At 51.8% G+C, this 18312-nt stretch overlaps 5 protein-coding genes across 5 annotated transcripts; 2 read left to right on the top strand and 3 right to left on the bottom strand.

The window, feature by feature from the left end:
- Nucleotides 1–1432: 1432 nt before the first annotated feature.
- On the bottom strand, nucleotides 1433–3022 carry CTRU02_205496 (serine threonine-protein kinase psk1; the record flags this gene model as incomplete). The annotated part of the gene is made up of 1 exon (XM_036722794.1): nucleotides 1433–3022. The coding sequence occupies one exon, from the start codon at nucleotides 3020–3022 to the stop codon at nucleotides 1433–1435; it is 1590 nt and encodes a 529-aa protein (XP_036585691.1).
- Nucleotides 3023–5094: 2072 nt separating this feature from the next.
- CTRU02_205497 (MFS multidrug transporter) lies at nucleotides 5095–7042 on the bottom strand (the record flags this gene model as incomplete). Its single annotated transcript, XM_070204564.1, has 5 exons — nucleotides 5095–5548; nucleotides 5608–6387; nucleotides 6436–6509; nucleotides 6745–6766; nucleotides 6819–7042. The coding sequence occupies 5 exons, from the start codon at nucleotides 7040–7042 to the stop codon at nucleotides 5095–5097; spliced, it is 1554 nt and encodes a 517-aa protein (XP_070061668.1).
- Nucleotides 7043–8054: 1012 nt separating this feature from the next.
- Nucleotides 8055–13158, top strand: CTRU02_205498 (u4 u6 small nuclear ribonucleoprotein prp4; the record flags this gene model as incomplete). Its single annotated transcript, XM_070204565.1, has 6 exons — nucleotides 8055–8127; nucleotides 8190–8977; nucleotides 9824–11266; nucleotides 11797–11952; nucleotides 12086–12172; nucleotides 12319–13158. The coding sequence occupies 6 exons, from the start codon at nucleotides 8055–8057 to the stop codon at nucleotides 13156–13158; spliced, it is 3387 nt and encodes a 1128-aa protein (XP_070061669.1).
- Nucleotides 13159–13532: 374 nt separating this feature from the next.
- On the bottom strand, nucleotides 13533–14978 carry CTRU02_205499 (tRNA-dihydrouridine synthase 4; the record flags this gene model as incomplete). Its single annotated transcript, XM_036722797.1, has 5 exons — nucleotides 13533–14172; nucleotides 14250–14574; nucleotides 14630–14732; nucleotides 14782–14860; nucleotides 14935–14978. The coding sequence occupies 5 exons, from the start codon at nucleotides 14976–14978 to the stop codon at nucleotides 13533–13535; spliced, it is 1191 nt and encodes a 396-aa protein (XP_036585694.1).
- Nucleotides 14979–15400: 422 nt separating this feature from the next.
- CTRU02_205500 (phosphoribosylaminoimidazole carboxylase) lies at nucleotides 15401–17320 on the top strand (the record flags this gene model as incomplete). The annotated part of the gene is made up of 3 exons (XM_036722798.1): nucleotides 15401–16238; nucleotides 16290–16943; nucleotides 16995–17320. 3 exons carry the CDS (start codon nucleotides 15401–15403, stop codon nucleotides 17318–17320), a joined length of 1818 nt encoding a protein of 605 aa, XP_036585695.1.
- Nucleotides 17321–18312: the final 992 nt, after the last annotated feature.

Consider the following 18312-nt stretch of genomic DNA (forward strand, 5'->3'; position numbering starts at 1 on the left):
TTCAGATTATACCCTCCCAGCTCAAATCAGCTCACAACAAGCTCCCCAGACAAAAGATACTGCACAACACTGGTAAAAGGAGCGATAAAGATCGCCCAAAATTGACGCTAATCACACAAATCTAAATTGACTTTTTTTAATCTAACTAAAGGGGAAATTGGCAGAGGCAAAAATGGGCTAGATGGTTCCGCAATTCGCATCTTGGCCTGACAGCTCTCAGTCACATTAAGGCAAAAAGAAAAGTGCGTTTATAGTGAGACGGTGGAAAAGAAAATGAGACTATTACCGTCCGAACCTGAGAAGCTTGCAGGTATTGCAGAGTAAGCTGGCGTTCCGCAAAGGCATACCGCAGCCTCTAGTTTGTGAAACACACAGATTATAGGCCGATCTTTTTTTTTTTTTTCCTCGCAAAGTGAAAATCAATCCTTCGTAATGCGTACCGGACGGGTGCAAAACAACCCGAGTACGTGCGTTTGATGCCCTTGAATGTCAGCAATCCGAAGTTTTTTTGTTTTACAGGAACAAGCCCATACACACAAATATCCGCGTTGGCCGAAGCTCATCCCTCCAGAACATCGCAACATGACGACGGCGGCGGGAGCGGGAGCGGGATGCTAGGACATTGACCTTTTGGAGATGTCGAGAAAGTCGTATCCTCCACTGCAGATATGGCTTGATGTCCAAACTCAAACGTGGATGAGATGTTAGAAGAACGCAAGACTCGCAACACCAAGGTCGTATCGCCGGTGCAAGAACAGCCTTGTAGGCAGAACAAAGTTACACAGCTTGTGCCGGGTCGGTATCTCCATCTCCTTACCACTACCACTCACCATCAAGATTGTAGTCGAAACCTTAAAAAGGGGAGGGGGGGAGATGGACGACCTAGTAGAATTCAAGTCATGGAACCTGCGGGTAGCCATAGACGACAGCCAAGAAACAAGTGGGAACGACCCAGAGGCGGAAACGCAAAATCAAGACCGGATGACTGCCTTCAAAACTCTACACATCAAAGTCTCCTTTTCGCCAAGAAAACAACTCAGAAAGCTTCGCATGTATTCCATCACGATGATAGCTAAGTGAAAGAAAGAAAAAAAAATAAGCTAGAGGGTACAATAACCCAGTAAACAGGGAATAGGGACCCCTTGAATTGTTGCTTCCAGGAAGAAAATGTGAGAAGACGAATAAAAAAGACATTTCTCAATGCTCACGTTCCGTATCGATACGGATGTATCGGATGGGACTCGACGTCCAAATCAGACTTGCTTCGCTTCAATAACTCCATACTGGCCGGCCGCACGTCGCACCATTCCCAATAGTGTTCTAAACTTTTCCCAATTCCATCGCTCATTGCTACTGCGTTTCCTTATCAAAAGACGCCGTACGATGTATGTTCTTGACGATGTCTAACCGCCGTCGCCATGCCCTTCTTTCTCTAGACCTCAGTGGTATATCTAAAGGCATGACTCTCCAGAAGGCTGCTGGATGCAACAAAACTGAAGCCGCCGAACGGGTCGTCCTCCTTTCCTGAGAGCGAGTTCCAGTGGTCCTTGGACGTCACAACTGGGCTGAGGGACAAGTCGGTAAACTCGGGAGCGAAGTTCTCGGCCAACTCTGGGTCAGTGATCAACGGCTGAATAGGAGGTTCGACCTCTCTGGCGGCCAGCTTCTTCCAGTCAATCTTGCGGAAGAAACGGTGGTTCTTCATGGTCTGCAGGTCCTTGGGCATGTTGGCTCCCAAGCGCTTGCTCGGATCCTTCTTGAGCAGGCGCGTCAAGAGGTCCTTAGCATCGGGACTGAGGAAATAGGGCATGACGAGCTTCTGCTTGACAATGTTCTGCTGGATCTTGGCGTGGTTGCCGCCACGGAAAGGCGGGTTTCCGGTCATCAGATCATAGCCAAGCGCGCCAAACGACCACCAGTCGACCGCCTTTCCATACTTCTGTCCCTGAATGACCTCAGGGGCCATGTACTCAACCGTACCCAGCATCGAGTTGCAGTGGTCCTCGGAGGGGTCGACAGCCACCTTGGACAGACCGAAGTCGGTAAGCAGCAGATGACCCTCGGCATCTAGCAGGCAGTTCTCCGGCTTCAGGTCACGGTAGACAACGCCCAAGGTGCTGTGCAAGTGCGAGATGGCGAGAAGCATCTCTGCCATGTAGAAGGCAGCGACAGGCTCGGCGAACATCTTTTCGGTGCTCAGGTGGGTGAAGAGTTCACCGCCCTGGCCGTACTCCAAAATCAAGTAGAGTTTTTCATGGTCTTGAAAGGCGTAGTAGAGCTTGACAACAAAGGGGTGCCGGTTGACCGACTCGAGGATCTGGCGTTCCGTCTTGGTCTGCTCGATGAGCTTCTTGTGGACAGTCAAAGACGCCTTCTTAAACTGCTTCTGGGCGTAGAGCCGGCCGGTGTTGCGCTGCTTGACCAAAAGTACAGTACCATAAGTGCCCTTGCCCAGGCAGCGGAGAGGCTCGAAGTCGTCGGTCGTCATCTTGCGCTGGGGGGAGTTACCACCCTCGATCGGAATGATCTGCCCAGTCCGCTCACGAACACTCTCGTCAACGTAGTCATGCGTGAGGTTGATTTCATAGCTCGTGGAGCCGCCCTCGGAGCGCTCACTGCCGGCCTCACTTGGGGTCCCGTCGTGGCTGCCAGTGCGGCTCATGGCGGCGCTACGGATGCCCAGGCCGTTGGAGGAGCCGTTCTCGCCGTGGCCACCATTGCGGGTGGTTACGATAGTGCTCATAGTGCTAGTGCGAGAGGAAGCATCGAGGCTGAGGGGCTCCATCTGCATACGGAGCTTGGCGATGCCAGAGACGGCGGGGGAGGAGGCTCCGCGCATGATGGGGCTGCAGTTCGCGCTCACGACGTCTTCAAGGCGGGCGGGGCGACCGGCCCGCTTCGACTTGACGGACATGGGCGGGGTAGCACAGGCGCCGTAGTCGGAGTCCTCGTCGCCGGAGGTGACGGGGGTGTTTTGGAAGCCGCGCACCGTGTTCAGTGCGGGCGTCGCCTTGGCAATCATGGCTCGGGTGGTTGTGAGGGTTTAGGGAGGTCTCTCCTTGTAATAGTGAATGTTGCCCGTAAACGAGGGGCGCGCGTGGGCTTCCCGTTCGCGCCCGAAACTGGCGATGGCCTTCACTTTCGTTATAGGTTTAGATAGGAAGCACAAGGAGGGTGCCTCGTCGTCGCTCGGGATCTGCGCGGGGCTCGGATTCGTAGTTTCGCTGGAGTTTCTTGTGGCTCGGGGTGCGCATCTGTCGCTTGAAGCATGAGCTGGAGTTGTCGTATGACCCTTTTTTACTATGCATTGGTGGTTGGTCGTTCTATGCGGTTCGTGGTCTGTAAGTGAATAAGTTTTCACCAAAATGGTGGTGTTGAAGGGAGAGGAAAAGGGAAAGGAGGAAAGTTCGAAACAGGGCTGCGGGAGAAATTCAAGAAAATTCAGCCCGCTTGCCCGCCCAGGCCATTCCTTACCGGGCCCGGGGCTTGGGACGGGACAGGCCACCACTGCAGACAAAGTACCTTGTCCTGGGTCTGGGGCAGGAACCAACCAACCAGATTGCTAGGCCATGTCAGCCTGCGAGTGACTTTTCCTTCACATGAGAGTGGGCAGCGGGCGTGGGCGGCCTGGAGGGGAGGATTGGCGGCGGAAGCCAAAAATTTGGGCACCACCCGCGCTGGGTCTTCATTTCAGGTTCTCTGATTGGGCAGGCGCAGGGGCTGTTGTGGCCTTTGCCCTGTTCAAGTCAGCCCAAATTTTCTGGGCTTTTGTTGGTGGTCGCGGGGCTTTGTGCCTGCCATTTTACTCGCTACAACGGAGTACGGAGTACCTGCTCGTTGATTTCACAGTGTCCGGAAGGTACTCTCTTTCCACTAACATATCGACTCAGTAGGCCTTGTATAACCTGATTCTTTGTATATTTTATCTCCGCCTGCCTCATCCGTATTGTAGCCCCGGGTAGCAGCGGTACCATTAATGTAACCCTGCTTATTTCCAGAAGCAGCCGACGGCATCTGCGGAGCGGGGTGGTCTCTTTCTGTGAGATACTGCATAATGTAACAGTCGGAATCCCTCCAACGACTTGATCTACAAGTGCCCTGTTGAAGAGGCCACCTTACCTCGCTCTCTCTTCCGGACTGCGTACGGTTTGTCTCGCCCCTTAAACGGGGAAAATTTGTCGGGAGAAAGGGGCAGAACGATGTTGATGACGTCCCTGGGTTGTCACCGACTGTGGGGTGCCCCGTGCCTGGGTGGTCTGACAACGGTCTTATCCATTATCAAACACGTACATAATAGCGTCGGCGGTCGCTAATTTTGCCTGAAATTTGCTATTTTTATGCCCCTCCCTAACCAATTGTATCACCAAGAAATTAAAAACAAAAGTTTGGCTTGGTTCTCAACTGCGTGATGGAATATCAACAATAGTGTACACTTACAGTGCTTCGATAGGAATGCTAATCGTTGTGCATTGACGTTTGAACAAAGGACCTCACTAGGGGAGACATGGGAGACATCAGAGGGAGAAGAAATGTTTCTGAAGCATGTCTCGGAGAGGACAGAGCCCAGAAACATGGAATGCAAATTGCGACGCTGTCCCGGATGGTGTCTTAGTCAGGTTTGGCAAAAGGATGGTCCGGACGCTGGTCCCTCATTGTTAACCAATAACTTGCTAATGTGACTTGTAATCTCACTCATCAACTTTCCTGGTGCTTTTTTTTTTTTTTTTTTTTTTTTTTTTTGGCATGTTACAGCTTTCATGTTGCTGGCCAAACCAACATCACTGCGTGTGTGGATGGACGCAGATTCGGTCATTAAGAATAACCACATGTTCGTGGCAGCAAACCACGAACACAAATTCTCCACCTGTTCCCACTGAATAAGGTGCTGTGATTTCCCGCTACTAACCCTGCTGAAACTTGGAACACGAACCGCTCTCGCAACGTCACACAGGCTTGATTAAATAAGCCACCAAACTAAGAGTGTTCCTGCTCCATGGCCAGGGACTGCCACGATACTATGACCATTATCACCTTTTTTGTACTCTCGCCTCCCCTGGCCATCCTCCCAATCGTCGGCAACTCAAGCATCCGGCTTCAGTTCGCTTCCACATTCGTCCTGTAATGCGTCTCGAGACTGAATCTCGCAAAGGGACTTTTCTGCCTCAACCGTTTGCTGAACCGGAAGAATAGCCAGGGCGTCACACAGAATGCAGCAGCCAACGCCGCGAGTATTGTACCTGCATGATTGGCGTTTAAGCCAGCATACATTTCGTGTGCGATGAGTGGCATCAACCCTGACGCGACGGCGCGTACGAAGGCAAGGCCCGAGAACGCTGACGCCGAGTACAGCAGATAGGAGTCTGCAAGGTAGCCACTAAGTGTATGGGCCGTCTCGTTAACCGCAAATCCTACAAAAACCAACGCCGCCGTGGGAACCATCCAGTGAACGTCTTCAATCAACGGTGGAATGGTCCACGCGAACCACGCTAAACCAATGGCTTGAGCAGGCGCTGCGAAGGCGAAGCCGATGATTTTATCCTCACTGATACTGCAAGTCAGCATTTTGGTTTTGAAGGGGCGCCATGAGTTGACCAGGTTAAGTCTTACGGTTGGACAGGAATCTGTTTGCGCTGCCGATCTTTAACAATCTTCATATCCCAGAGACGAGGTAGAAAAGTGAAGATGACCCCGACAGCAATAGCAAGAAATGGGAGTGAAGCCTGAGTCTTGGTAAACCCAAGGGAAATGTAGACCACGGTGAGTGACTCGGTGAACAAGTATATCATCCCCCACGACGATGCCGAGATTAGCGCAACCATGATAACCAAGGGCTCGGTGAGTAAGATCCTTCCCGGTCTGACTACACTGATTTGAACCAGCGCCCTGAAGTCAGGGGCCTCGTCAGGGTTGTGCCAGTTCAGGTCTTGAATGCTCGTCTGCTCGCCCATTCGTTGAACGATATGACCCAGCAGAAGACTGGGCCTGCTCTCTTTGATGCCAAAGAGGGATACGAACAAAACGCCAGTGACAATTGCTGCGCTGTAAAAGATCCATCGCCATCCCACTGCCTCTGAGATGTAAGCGGCGTAAATGGGTCCAAAGCATAGGCCGACCGTCGTCCCTGCGTTCCACAGAACGATGATCCAAACTCGACGTTTAGTATTGAACATGTCCTCCACACTGCCGGCTATCACCACGGACGGGACAGCTGATGCAATACCTGCGACGAAACGGCCTACGTATACTGCTGCCGTGTGGTGTACTACACCTGTGAGGAGGCTAAAAATACAGAACGCGGCGCAGGATACCAGATAAGGGAGACGACGGCCGAAGAGCTCTGAAAATGGGGGAATCAAAAAACCACCCACTGCTTGGCCAAGTTGGTACCTGCTTTAGTTGGATTATAGGTAAGCTGGCGGGATCTTCAGCACTTACATGAGGGTGAAGCCTATCAAAGATGCCTGTCGACTCATTCCATATTCAGGTGCGGCTTCTGTCGCCGCTACAGCCTAGATGATAATATCAGCACATGTTGGAGCCCGTTAAATGTCACCATGAAGCCTATGAGTTGTCTGCATTTATGAGGATCCTGGTGGTAAAGTGATAAAAAGGGGTGGTGTGTCGTTGATTTGGCACAACCGCGACGAATTTTGCCTGAAGACCAGCTGTCACACCTCTCGGGCCCATCCGATCTGCAGATTGATTTTGCATATTACTGGTACATATCATGAAGACCTGACTTACGCCCGTTGTGCTGATGATGGTGCTGACAGGTGTTAGTGTACACCTGGCGGCGGCTCAAAACGCAGGGTTCTCACGTGTATAGTTCAAAAAGAATGATGACCGTTGTATCAAACGTCTTTCTCGCCAGAGACCAGTTGCGAGGATGCGATTTGCAATCTCGTCGCCAGTTAATCAACCCGTCATCTCGTCGTTCCACGCCAAAGCGTGCGAGGGTAGTCGACTCGTCTGTCTCATGAACACTGTAGCTGCCTTTCTCGGAGCTGAGATCTTTGGAACTGAACGTTTCAAGATGAGTCATCTTTATGAATGTACACGAGGTGAACAGAAAACGCCGGTCAGTTTCACGATTTTCGATCGTTTGATGGCTGATTAAGGATCGGGAGGGACGAAATATCTAATGAGAACGAAGGAAAGAACAGGCCTGCATCATCCTAGTTTGACGAGAAAAGCACACATACCTTAATGGCTTATATTCTACACCGCCTGTTGACGACGTTGATCTTGCAGAAAACGTGCTGGGACCCAGAAACGCATCACGTTCGCCCCTATCGCCTCCGTTCAAGGAGGAATCCCGAGTGCCAACCTTTCAGCTCGCGTAGTCAGAATCCCTTGAGCCCTACCCGGATCTTGCAATCCTTACTCATCGTAAAACCCCTCACCACAAGGCTCGCGATCCAAGGCGACTGGTTTCTTTTTTAGCTTCGAGATTATTGAAAGGATTGCAGTGCAGGCTGCATGTGAGACCGTTGGTGGTTACATCTGCCATAAGCACTTGGACTGTTGCCCCTGGGGGTAACGCCCAATCGGACTGCGACCTCTAGCTGTTTTCGCGATCTATCCCTAACAGACCTGAGCCGAGTCCGAAGAAGTGTGTTAAACGCAATGGTTTTAATAGGACTGCTCATTGGGCATTGGACTCTTTAGGCATCCGTGTTCCTTACGATCCCTTCAGCCAAGACAGTTGACGTGCGATATAGTCTTGAATTGGATTGTCATGCGTCTGACTGCAGAACATAGGGGGCGATTTAGTGTGACAAACTCGAAAGCAGACGCACAATTCTATCAAAAAAAAAAAAGCCCCCCTTTTTGTTCTTTTCTTTTCCACGTAGCCTAACTGGCCGGGCAAGTTGCGGCTTGCAGGCCAAGATCATATAATACAAGAGGGTCAAGTCACATGCCAAAAGGCATCGAGGCTTGAACTCGGGTATTGATGGTCGTCTTGTCTGAATCTGGTACTGTTTGGCTTCTCATCTCAAAGAGTCATACTAAATACGGAAGATATCTCACCCTAATCAAGTCAGGAATTGAAAATGTCCGACAATGAAGATAACTCTGTCCTCTGGGGCTCGCCCCAAGAGACTGGCTCGGCCTTCGACTTCAGAAGTGAGTCCTATGGTGCGCTGGGAGGAACAGGGTTTGAACTATTTCTCACACTTCGGCCGTAGGTGATGTTATCACAACTCCTTCCCAAGGCATGCTCTTCGCCATCACTCGAACGACACTTCATGACGACGTCTATAGCGAGGACCTGACGACGAAAAACTTTGAGCAGGAGATGGCAAAGATATGCGGACACGAGAGCGCAGCATTCGTGCTCTCAGGCACCATGGCAAACCAACTTGCACTTCGCTCTCTGCTGCACCAACCACCTCATGCCATCATCGCCGATGCCAGCGCCCACATCATCCACTGGGAAGCTGGTGGTATTGCACACCTATCGGGCGCCTTGATCCAAGCGATTCGCCCCATGAACGGCCTCTACCTCACCCTTGAGGACGTCAGAAAGCACGCGGTCTTGACAGATGACGTGCATAAATGCCCCACGAGGGTCATTAGCTTGGAAAACACTTGCTCCGGCGTGGTAGTTCCGCTTACAGAATTACAGAGAATTAAGGAGTGGACATCGGCAAATGATATTGCGGTTCATATAGACGGTGCTCGCCTGTGGGAAGCAGTCTCAGCTGGGGCGGGTACCTTGGACGATTTCGCGAGGTGCTGTGACGTTCTGACTCTGGATTTCAGCAAGAATCTGGGTGCACCAATGGGTGCCATGGTGCTTGGGTCGTCTGAGTTGATTCAGAGACTTCGCCGTATCCGAAAGAGTATTGGCGGCGGCATGAGGCAAGCTGGTGTCCTTGTTGCTGCCGCCCGGCAGGCTGTTCACGAGAACTTTGGGCTTGGGAACCGGGACCGTAGGGGTGTGCTGAAGCGCAGCCATATTATGGCACAGAGAGTAGGTAGGATGTGGACAATGAGAGGGGGGAGGCTGCTCAAGCCTATCGAGACAAACATGGCCTGGCTAGATCTTAAAGAATGCGGCGTTGAACAAGGCGAATGGAATGAGCTGGGTAAGCAGCATGAAATCAAGCTTGACGGGAAGAGAATTGTACTACATCATCAGATTGACGAGCGGGCCATGAAGCGTTTGGGGGCTGTGATGGATATAGCACTTGGCCATGTCAGAAAAGCTCTTTTGGGGGAAACCGAAGTGAAAGCTCGATTGTAAGCGTATGCTGATTAGAAGGACTTCCAAGCGGGTTTAAGTAATTCAAAGTGTGTCTTCACGTGATGGTGTTTTTCGTAATGTGAGAAATGACCACTGAGCACGCGCAACATGCTGAGGAAAGATTGAAAACCTAGACTACTAACGAAACAACAAGGCCCAAGCATTTACATAGTTTGAACCTCAAGGTAAAATGATGCGAAGTAAGCTGTAGAAGAGCTGCGGGGCGGTATCGTAACAGGAGAAAAAAAAAAGGATAAAATCCACACTTCTGGTCGTCCCGAACAAGGATCTATTGCTTACATAACCATAAATTTTGCTGGTGGAGCTTCAATACCTGAGGTGGCTGAACCGTAGCCAGCAACAACTGTGAACTAGACTTGGAAGCTTGCTAGGAGGTACCTTAGCAGCCAGTACATGCCATTTTCTTCAGGCTGCCATTGGCTCTTAACCACCCCAAATCCAAAGCTCATTTCTCTCTTTCTAAATCCTCACATTACCACTCTTTACAGATACTGTGCACTCGGGCTGTGATACGCCCCCGTTTCGCCCAGGATGATGCACCCGTCGCGACAGGCCTACGTCGAGGAGGCGATGGAGGAGGACAGAGGAATCGCGCTCGAGGATATTCCTACTGACCATGACTACGAGATCCCCTCGGCGGCATCCGGCGTGGCGCCTGAGAAAGCGTCTGCCGTTCTGGCGCAGATGGAGAGAAAGAAACTGGCAGCCAGCATTGCTGTGCCCACCGACGACAATCGAGTGCGCGCAAAACTCAGAGAGCTAGGCGAGCCTATAACACTGTTTGGAGAGGGAAAGCCCGAACGTAGAGATCGTCTAAGGAACCTTCTTGCTATCCAGCAGGAGATGGCTGGCCTTGAGAGTGGGGACATTGAGATGGAAGACGCGGCAGACGAAGACGCGGACGAGCAAGACGAAGAGTTCTACACGCCAGGAGGTCAGGCATTGTTACAAGCGCGCATCAACATTGCGAAATTCTCCCTTCCCCGAGCGAAACGTCGAGTCCAGTTCCAGAAAGCAGAGTCGACTATCCCACTGCGCACCCACGTCAAGTTTCGAAAACAGATCAGGGAGAGACTGGAGGCCTTTGAGCTCCAGGGCAGTCAAACAGCCGGCGACAGGCATGTCAGCATGACGAGGTTATCGCCAAATGGGGAGATTGTCGCAGTGGGCAACTGGGGAGGCGGGCTAAAGCTCATTGAGGTGCCCAGTTTGGAGGAGAAGATGAATCTGCGAGGACACACCAACAAGATCAGTGGCCTATCGTGGTATCCAGGCTCGACTTTGCCTGATTCCAACGTTTCTCCTGACACCGTCAACCTCGCCTCTGGAGGAGCTGAAGGTGTGGTTCACCTATGGTCGTTAAAACAGGACACCCCCCTTTCAACACTCACCGGACACAGCGCCCGCGTGTCTCGCGTAGAGTTCCATCCTTCTGGACGGTATGTGGCTTCTGCTTCCGATGACACTACATGGAGACTTTGGGACGTGGAGACGACTGCCGAACTATTGCTTCAGGAAGGTCACTCCAGGGGTGTATATGCCGTCAGCTTCAATGCGGATGGCTCCCTTCTTGCTAGTGCTGGCCTCGACAGTATCGGCCGTATCTGGGATTTGCGATCGGGTCGGACCGTCATGATCTTGGATGAGCACATCCAGCCGATTTACGCGCTTGACTGGGGTTCAGATGGACACCGTGTTCTGTCAGGATCGGCAGACGGCTGGGTCAAGTGTTGGGATGTCCGAAAGGTGCAGAGGACAGCAAATCTAGGAGCGCATGCAAAGGCCGTGTCCGATATCAGGTGGTTTCGGGGAACGGACGATCCGATCGACGGCAACCCTCCTGGTGTTGATGAGAAGGGTGCGCAGCAACCCAAAAAGGCCGGTACCTTTTTCGTATCTGGAGGATTTGACGCCAAGATCAAGATATTCTCAGCGGATAACTGGGGCGTTATTCAGACACTGAGTGGACATGCCGGTCCGGTTGCAAGTGTAGACGTGAGTAGAGACGGAAAATGGATTGTTAGTGGAGGACATGACCGGACAGTTAAGCTTTGGGGCCGCAATGACGGCGAAGGAATTTGAGAAGGGAAAGACGGGATGTTTGAAGAATACATCACCAATAGAATAATGAGATACCCCATGCATTCAAGAGCTGAGAGCTTCAGAAGCGTTGGTATAACGTCTGTTGGGCAGTGCACGGACGTCTATCACATTAGAGCGCAGGGTCCTAAATTGCCAAGGTCACGTGGCGTTCAATTCGCGATTAGATAACGCGACAGGACCCAAAATCCACTACATCTGCGAGATCCAGGTACTCCATCATCATCCAACGCCATCACGACTTTTGCGATACCGCGCACTTTCCCATGATCAACTTATCACTACACATAATACCAATCGCCCGCCTGAATTCACCTTAACAGCTTTGCGGCGATGGCTAGTATCGATCGCTATCGGCCATCAAGAGAGGGCTACCAGCCCCCGAATCTTCCTTCGGGGCCTCCACGACCAGACCGGCAGTCTAGGTCTCCCTCACGCCGCCCGGACGTCCCTCCGGCAGTTCCATCCCCGCCGACACATTCTTCTCGAACATCACCGCCAAGGCCGCAATCCCAGCGAGATGCGCGATCACCGCAGCGCTCCAGAGCGCAAAGTCCATCCGGTCCTCCACCAAATCAATGGTACTTCACTGTTGACGAGGCGCTGAGCACTCCGAGTGTCTTAGACGGAATCTCCCCAGCAGAAGAACGGCTTCGGCGAGCGAAAGGTGTCAACTTCATCTATCAAGCAGGCGTCTTGCTAGATCTGCCCCAGATTACTCTCTGGGTCGCCGGTGTCTTCTTCCACCGATTTTATATGCGATACAGCATGGTTGAAGAGAAGGGTGGCATCCACCATTATGTGAGATTTTCGCCTTTTCTACTACGTTTTCCGGAATGATCCAGGTCGGGTCTGACAAGCGTCAGGCGCACTCTTCCCTTCCTAGGTCAAAACGAGGAACTCAGAAAGCCCAAATGGAACCGAAGCTAACAGAGTCATTCGAACAGAACATCGCAGCTACAGCCCTGTTTCTTGCGAATAAGACAGAGGAAAATTGCCGCAAGACAAAAGAAATAATCATCACCGTCGCCAAGGTTGCGCAAAAGAACCCGAAACTGATGATTGACGAGATGAGCAAAGAATACTGGAGGTGGAGAGACAGCATTCTGGCTTATGAGGAGCTGATGCTAGAGCTTCTCACATTCGATCTTATGGTAGATAACCCCTACCAGCGTCTGTTCGAGTTGCTGGGCCGGCTCGACATTGTCCACAATAAGCACCTTCGACAGTCAGCTTGGGCATTCTGTAACGACGCCTGCCTGACCTCTATCCCTTTGTTGCTTGAGGCTCGCGATGTTGCAATTTGCGCGATTTTCTTCGCTAGCGTACACACTCAACAAAAGATAGAAGACGTCAATGGCGAGCCATGGTGGAAAGCCTTGAAGGGCAACGAGGAAAAATGTGCTCGAGCAATCGACATTGTACGACAGTTCTACACGGAGAACCCACTGCGCAAACAAAACCCGTCCTTACCATCACCAGCGTTTGACTTGGAGAATACCAGACAACCCAGGGACCCGATGAGCTTAGATGCTCTCTCCTCGACTGCAGGTACGCCGTTTGAGCTCGATAGGGGAACACAAAGTCCCAGAGCTCGCGTCAACGGCCGTGATGACGTCACAAATACTGAGTCTGGATCACAAGCCACCCTGAAGGAGCCAGAAAGAGCGAATGGCAACGGAGTTCCGTCTCCTGGTAAGCGAAAGGAGGTCGACTCAGACACCGAAAGTCGAGATCAGAAGCGCGCGAGACTCTCTGACGAGGACGAGGGAGAGGTTCTGGACTAAAAATAGCATCTGTTTGGGATATTGTAATTATCTAGGGACCTGGCGTTTGGGAGGTCTATCAATCTTACAGCGTGTGGCACTGGGGCCAGAGGGGGTTGAAACTCCGGGTCCGTGACCACCAAACTGTACCATATAAGGCACGTTGATAAGTTAGGTGGCTTTGAAAAGTGAGCATCCTAGCTCACGGCTGGAACTTAGGAAGTACTCGACAGTATGGCGTTCGGGAGGGCGGGAATCTGGCAGAACTCATGACGCGAGCGACACTTTCGTAGGTATGAGATACCTCGGCCGTGCTTCCTAATACACCCACACTTTAAAAAAAAAAAAAAAAAAACCTGTCGCAATATCACACATTAACTATATAGCCAGCGCGGTCACGAGACAGGTATTTTTGAGCTATCTATAGGTTCTCGTCTAAGCCCATCCGTCCTGCCCGTCTTGCGGTTGATCGCATCGTCCATAAAATCTATCACGTCGAGCATGCTGCCCAGTGTTTGGAGAGTGGCTCTCTCCTGCTTGTTGAGCAGTGCTTTCTTGTCCGGCCCCATACCTGGTGCGCACATCTCGTGGAGGTGATGCTGTACCAGCTTTACAGGAATGGGTGCGCGGATAACGTGACGCATAAAAGACTCAACAGCCTCCCAGGGACAAGCCTCGTAGCCAGCATAGAGCGCTGGGTTGGCGAGAATTCCACGAGCAGACATGAGCCCGGCGAGCTTGGTTCCGCTCGGTGTGAAGGGGGTGAGTTCGCTGGCTGCTGTTGTGTTCTGTGGCGTTTGCGACGGCGTTTGCGTGTTGGATACGGTAGACAGCGGCAGGGTGGCCATGGAGAAAACATCGCCGGAGAGGAGAATGGGAAGGGTATCGCCATACTTTTGGAGGAGGATACCGAGGGACTCGGTATTGATGGGTATACTAGAGGCTGTTTGGCGGGTACGGGGGTGGATGGTGAGGAAGTCGATGTTGCGGTCATGGGGATTACCAATGACGGTGTCGATGAAGTCCATCGTCTTTCTGTAAATCGGTCAACTGGTTGGTATCTTTTATCATGACAAGTCATGAAAGCGGTCATGAGGACTATGGAGACTGACCTGAGATCCTTGTGGACCCGGATCTTGACACTGATACTTCGCCCTTTCGGGCTATCAACATCGCGTTCCTTGCCGACATGCCAGCCGTCACCAGCCAGACGTTGACGTGTCTCAAGGACCATGTCACGAACAAGCTCGCGCTTCTCCATAAGTGCGGCACCGAGAGTTTCGGCGCAAGCCCAGGACTGGGGGCAACCGCAATTGAGGTCGACGCCGTTTACGTAGGGGGCGGCCAGTGAGGATGAACGGGCGAGCTCCAGAGGGCTATTTGAGCCAAACTGGACAATCGTTGGCGGTTGGACGCCGCGGGTTGAAATTGTGAGATCTTAAGAGATTTTTTAGTTACGAATTTGTGCTTGCATGAAGTGATGGTTACAAACCACTGTCACGCGCAAACTGGTTGCGGTTGAACTCCTTGGAGAGGATCATTGGTGTCCAGCAGATATCGGTTCCATATTCGTGGACAGTTTGGCGAAATGCAAGCTAATAGCTATTAATATTCTGTCTAATAAAGGATCTGACAATGAATCACCTTGCTGTATCTCACCATAGGTGCGGAAACATACAGAAACCTGTCCTGGCTCTTGGCTGCATCGAAGATTTTGAGAGGACTGCATGAGAGCAGGTGAGTTAGCGTCTCAGTGGCGAAGAACAAATGAAAGACATGATTTAGTACCACACTCACTGTATCCTATCCGAAATAGTTCCATCATATAACTCGGCCGCCATGATGCTGGCTATTTCACACCCGTAGTGAGCCTCGCCTGTGTGAAATGGAAAGCAGGTGAGTGAGTCGACGCACCCACTAAAAGTGAAGGATTATAGCGAGTAGAGCGCAACCACGGCATTTTTCTTTGGCGGAGCAGGGGGACCCTATGGCATAACCCAGATCGATCCCATCAGTGCCATAGTGGGGGTGGGGCTCAACTGTGACGATAACGGCGGGGTGTTTTTTCACCGCCTTCCCAAAGAGGCCAAAATCTCTAAACTTCGTGTCAAACCTTTACTCCATCCCCCCGAGTTCGTGCGGGATTGATGAGTCGTTTCTACCCTTGGGAAACACTCTTAACCATCTTGCCTCTGACCATCGCATTCTGCTTGGTCCCAATTCTCTTAAAACTTACACGAAGTCCACTTTCTCGCCTTCGAAAATGGTCAAGAAGCCCACTATCGGCCTCCTTGGAGGCGGCCAGCTTGGCAGGATGCTGTGCGAGGCCGCAGGGCCCCTCGGCATCGACATTGCCATCCTGGATGAGGCCAACTGCCCTGCTAAGATGGCAAACCAGAACAGCCGCCATGTCACCGGCTCTTTCAAGGACCCTGCCAAGATCAGAGAATTGGCCGCCATGTGCGATGTCCTCACTGTCGAGATCGAGCACGTTAACACAGAGGTGCTTGAAGAGATTGCAACCCGCGGCGTCATCACCGCTCCGGGCACTGTGAAGAAGGTCCCCGTTCACCCCTCGTGGCAGACTTTGCGTCTGATCCAGGACAAGTATCTACAAAAGGAGCATTTTTCCAAGGCGGGCCTTCCCATTGCCCCGCAGATGGCTGTCGAGTCCGGCCCCGCCATGCCGGAAGGTCTGACGGCTGCTTACAAGAGCTTCGGCTTCCCATTCATGTTGAAGGCGCGTAAAGGCTCCTACGATGGCCGTGGAAACTTTAAAGTCAACGGGCCTCAAGATTACGAGGCGGCTATCCAGGCAATGGGCAAGCTGTCGTTGTACGCTGAGAAGTGGGTGCCTTTCGAAATGGAACTGGCCGTTATGGTCGTCCGGACTGAGGACGAGGACGGTGAGCTGAGAAAGGTCCATACTTACCCGGCCGTCGAGACAATCCACGAGGAGAGCATCTGCACCAAGGTGTTCTACCCTCCCCGGACCGTCCCCGCTGAGGTATGTGAGAAGGCGCGCCAGGTGGCTGGCGATGTTGTCAAGACATTGAAGGGAAGGGGTGTGTTTGCTGTTGAGATGTTCCTGCTCAAGGATGGTGAGTTATTTTCGAGTGACTTAAGTAAAACATGACCTGACACTCTACCAGGCACTATCACCGTCAACGAGGTTGCTCCTCGTCCTCACAATTCCGGTCACTGGACCATTGAGGCCGTGCCGTACATGTCTCAGTACAAAGCGCAGCTGTATTCTATTCTGGACTTGCTCCCGCGATCCATCAAACTGCAGCCTCGTGTTTCTAGCGCCATCATGCTGAACATCTTGGGTGGTGCTCGTGAAGACTCTCACGAGGAGCTGGTTGACCTCACCACATCCCTGTACGATGACAACATGGACATCTTCCTTCACCTCTACGGCAAGTCTTCTAAGCCAGCTCGCAAGATTGGCCATATCACGGTCACATCCTACTCTCCTAGTGCGAACCTAGAGAAGTTGGCTGCGCCCCTGATCAACGAAGTGAACTACATGCGTGAAGCCCGCATCGATGCCTCCTCTGAGCAGCTCCGTCTCCAGGAGTCTCCCGCCAAGAAGACTAGCTCGCGTAACCCGGACAGGCCTCTTGTAGTTGTCACCATGGGATCTGACTCGGACCTCAACGTCCTCAAGGGTGCGTTTGAGATCCTTGAAAAGTTTGAGGTTCCCTACGATCTGGACATCACTTCGGCGCACCGCACCCCCCACCGCATGGTGGAGTTGGGTAAGACTGCCGCTCAACGCGGTATCAAAGTTCTGATTGCTGCAGGTATGTTTCTCCTTAGACCGCTTGTTAGACGTTGACTTACAAAGTATTTAGCTGGTGGCGCTGCCCATCTCCCTGGCATGCTGGCATCTGAGACTACTGTGCCGGTTATTGGCGTTCCTGTCAAGGCTACTCATCTGGACGGCCACGACAGCTTATTGAGTATCGTGCAGATGCCTCGTGGCTGCCCAGTGGCTACTGTTGGCATCAACAATTCCACCAACGCCGCTTTGCTAGCAGTCAAGATCCTCGGCTCCTTCAACGTCGAGTACCAGCAAAAGATGGCACAATACATGAGCAACATGTCCTCCGAGGTGGAGCAGAAGGCAGCCAAGCTTCAGAGCATGGGCTGGAAGGCATACCTTGAGGAGAAGAAATAAGCTGAAGGGGATTTGTCTTTTACAAACGTGGTGCCTACTTTTTTTCACATTAAACAGCATTGATTGATACCAGCCCCGGCGTTCTTCAGGGGTAAAACAAAATAGCAAATCCGAGTGGTCACTTGAGTTGATGATGCCGTGCTGCCAGTGTTGACTTGCCTAGTACGCAGACGGTTACCCATTCACATGGCTTAAACACGGTGGGTGTCCTAGATTGATAACTATTGGGCCGCAAAGAATCTTCTAGTAATAAGGTAGCGTATACCTCTGCTTGACACATTACCTAATAGTGCTGTGAACCGCAGATTGATGCATCAGACGAGGGGAAACCGAGAGACAAACGGACCTTTGGCCCATAGTGCAACGTAGCATGAATTAGACGTGCGCGCTGTGAGAAGAAGTGCCTCGGTTTGGTGTCGTGCAACGTTTTCTACCTTATGCCATGGCTGATGCAACTCTCCAGACATGGCAAGAGGTGTCTCTGGCATCCAAACATCGTCACAAACATTGGTCAAGAGACTGCAAAGGTGCTGATGAGGTTCCGATACCATGATGGGTTCAAACAAAGCCAGTCCTAAAGGTTTAAGACTATCTCACCTCGTAATCTACAAATACAGTCATTGAGTGTTGCTATGCGCGTGCTGTTGCGACCTAAAAATAGAGGTGATTGCCGATCCATTAGAGACGCTTCAGTGATGATCACCTGCTATTTGGTCTTTTCGAAGGGAGGTAGTTGTAAGTTGACACTCGTCATAGCCGAGCTCGCTCCTCGTGTTCCGCTCCTCTTAATCGACGCATCCGCGGCTCGTAGAAGATTTAAGCGGATGACCAAGTTACTGAGACCTACATGCCCGTTATAAACGTTAACATGGCGAGACACTTCACCTCTTGTGTGTCTTGGCCCAAGCACAGGTAGGCTGACGTAGATGTTATCGACAGAAATAGCGCTGTGGACGCATCGAAGATCACACCCCTCGTCCTTGGCGACAGCG

Source organism: Colletotrichum truncatum, assembly GCF_014235925.2.
Source record: "Colletotrichum truncatum strain CMES1059 chromosome Unknown Contig_0003, whole genome shotgun sequence".
Classification (NCBI taxonomy): domain Eukaryota; kingdom Fungi; phylum Ascomycota; class Sordariomycetes; order Glomerellales; family Glomerellaceae; genus Colletotrichum; species Colletotrichum truncatum.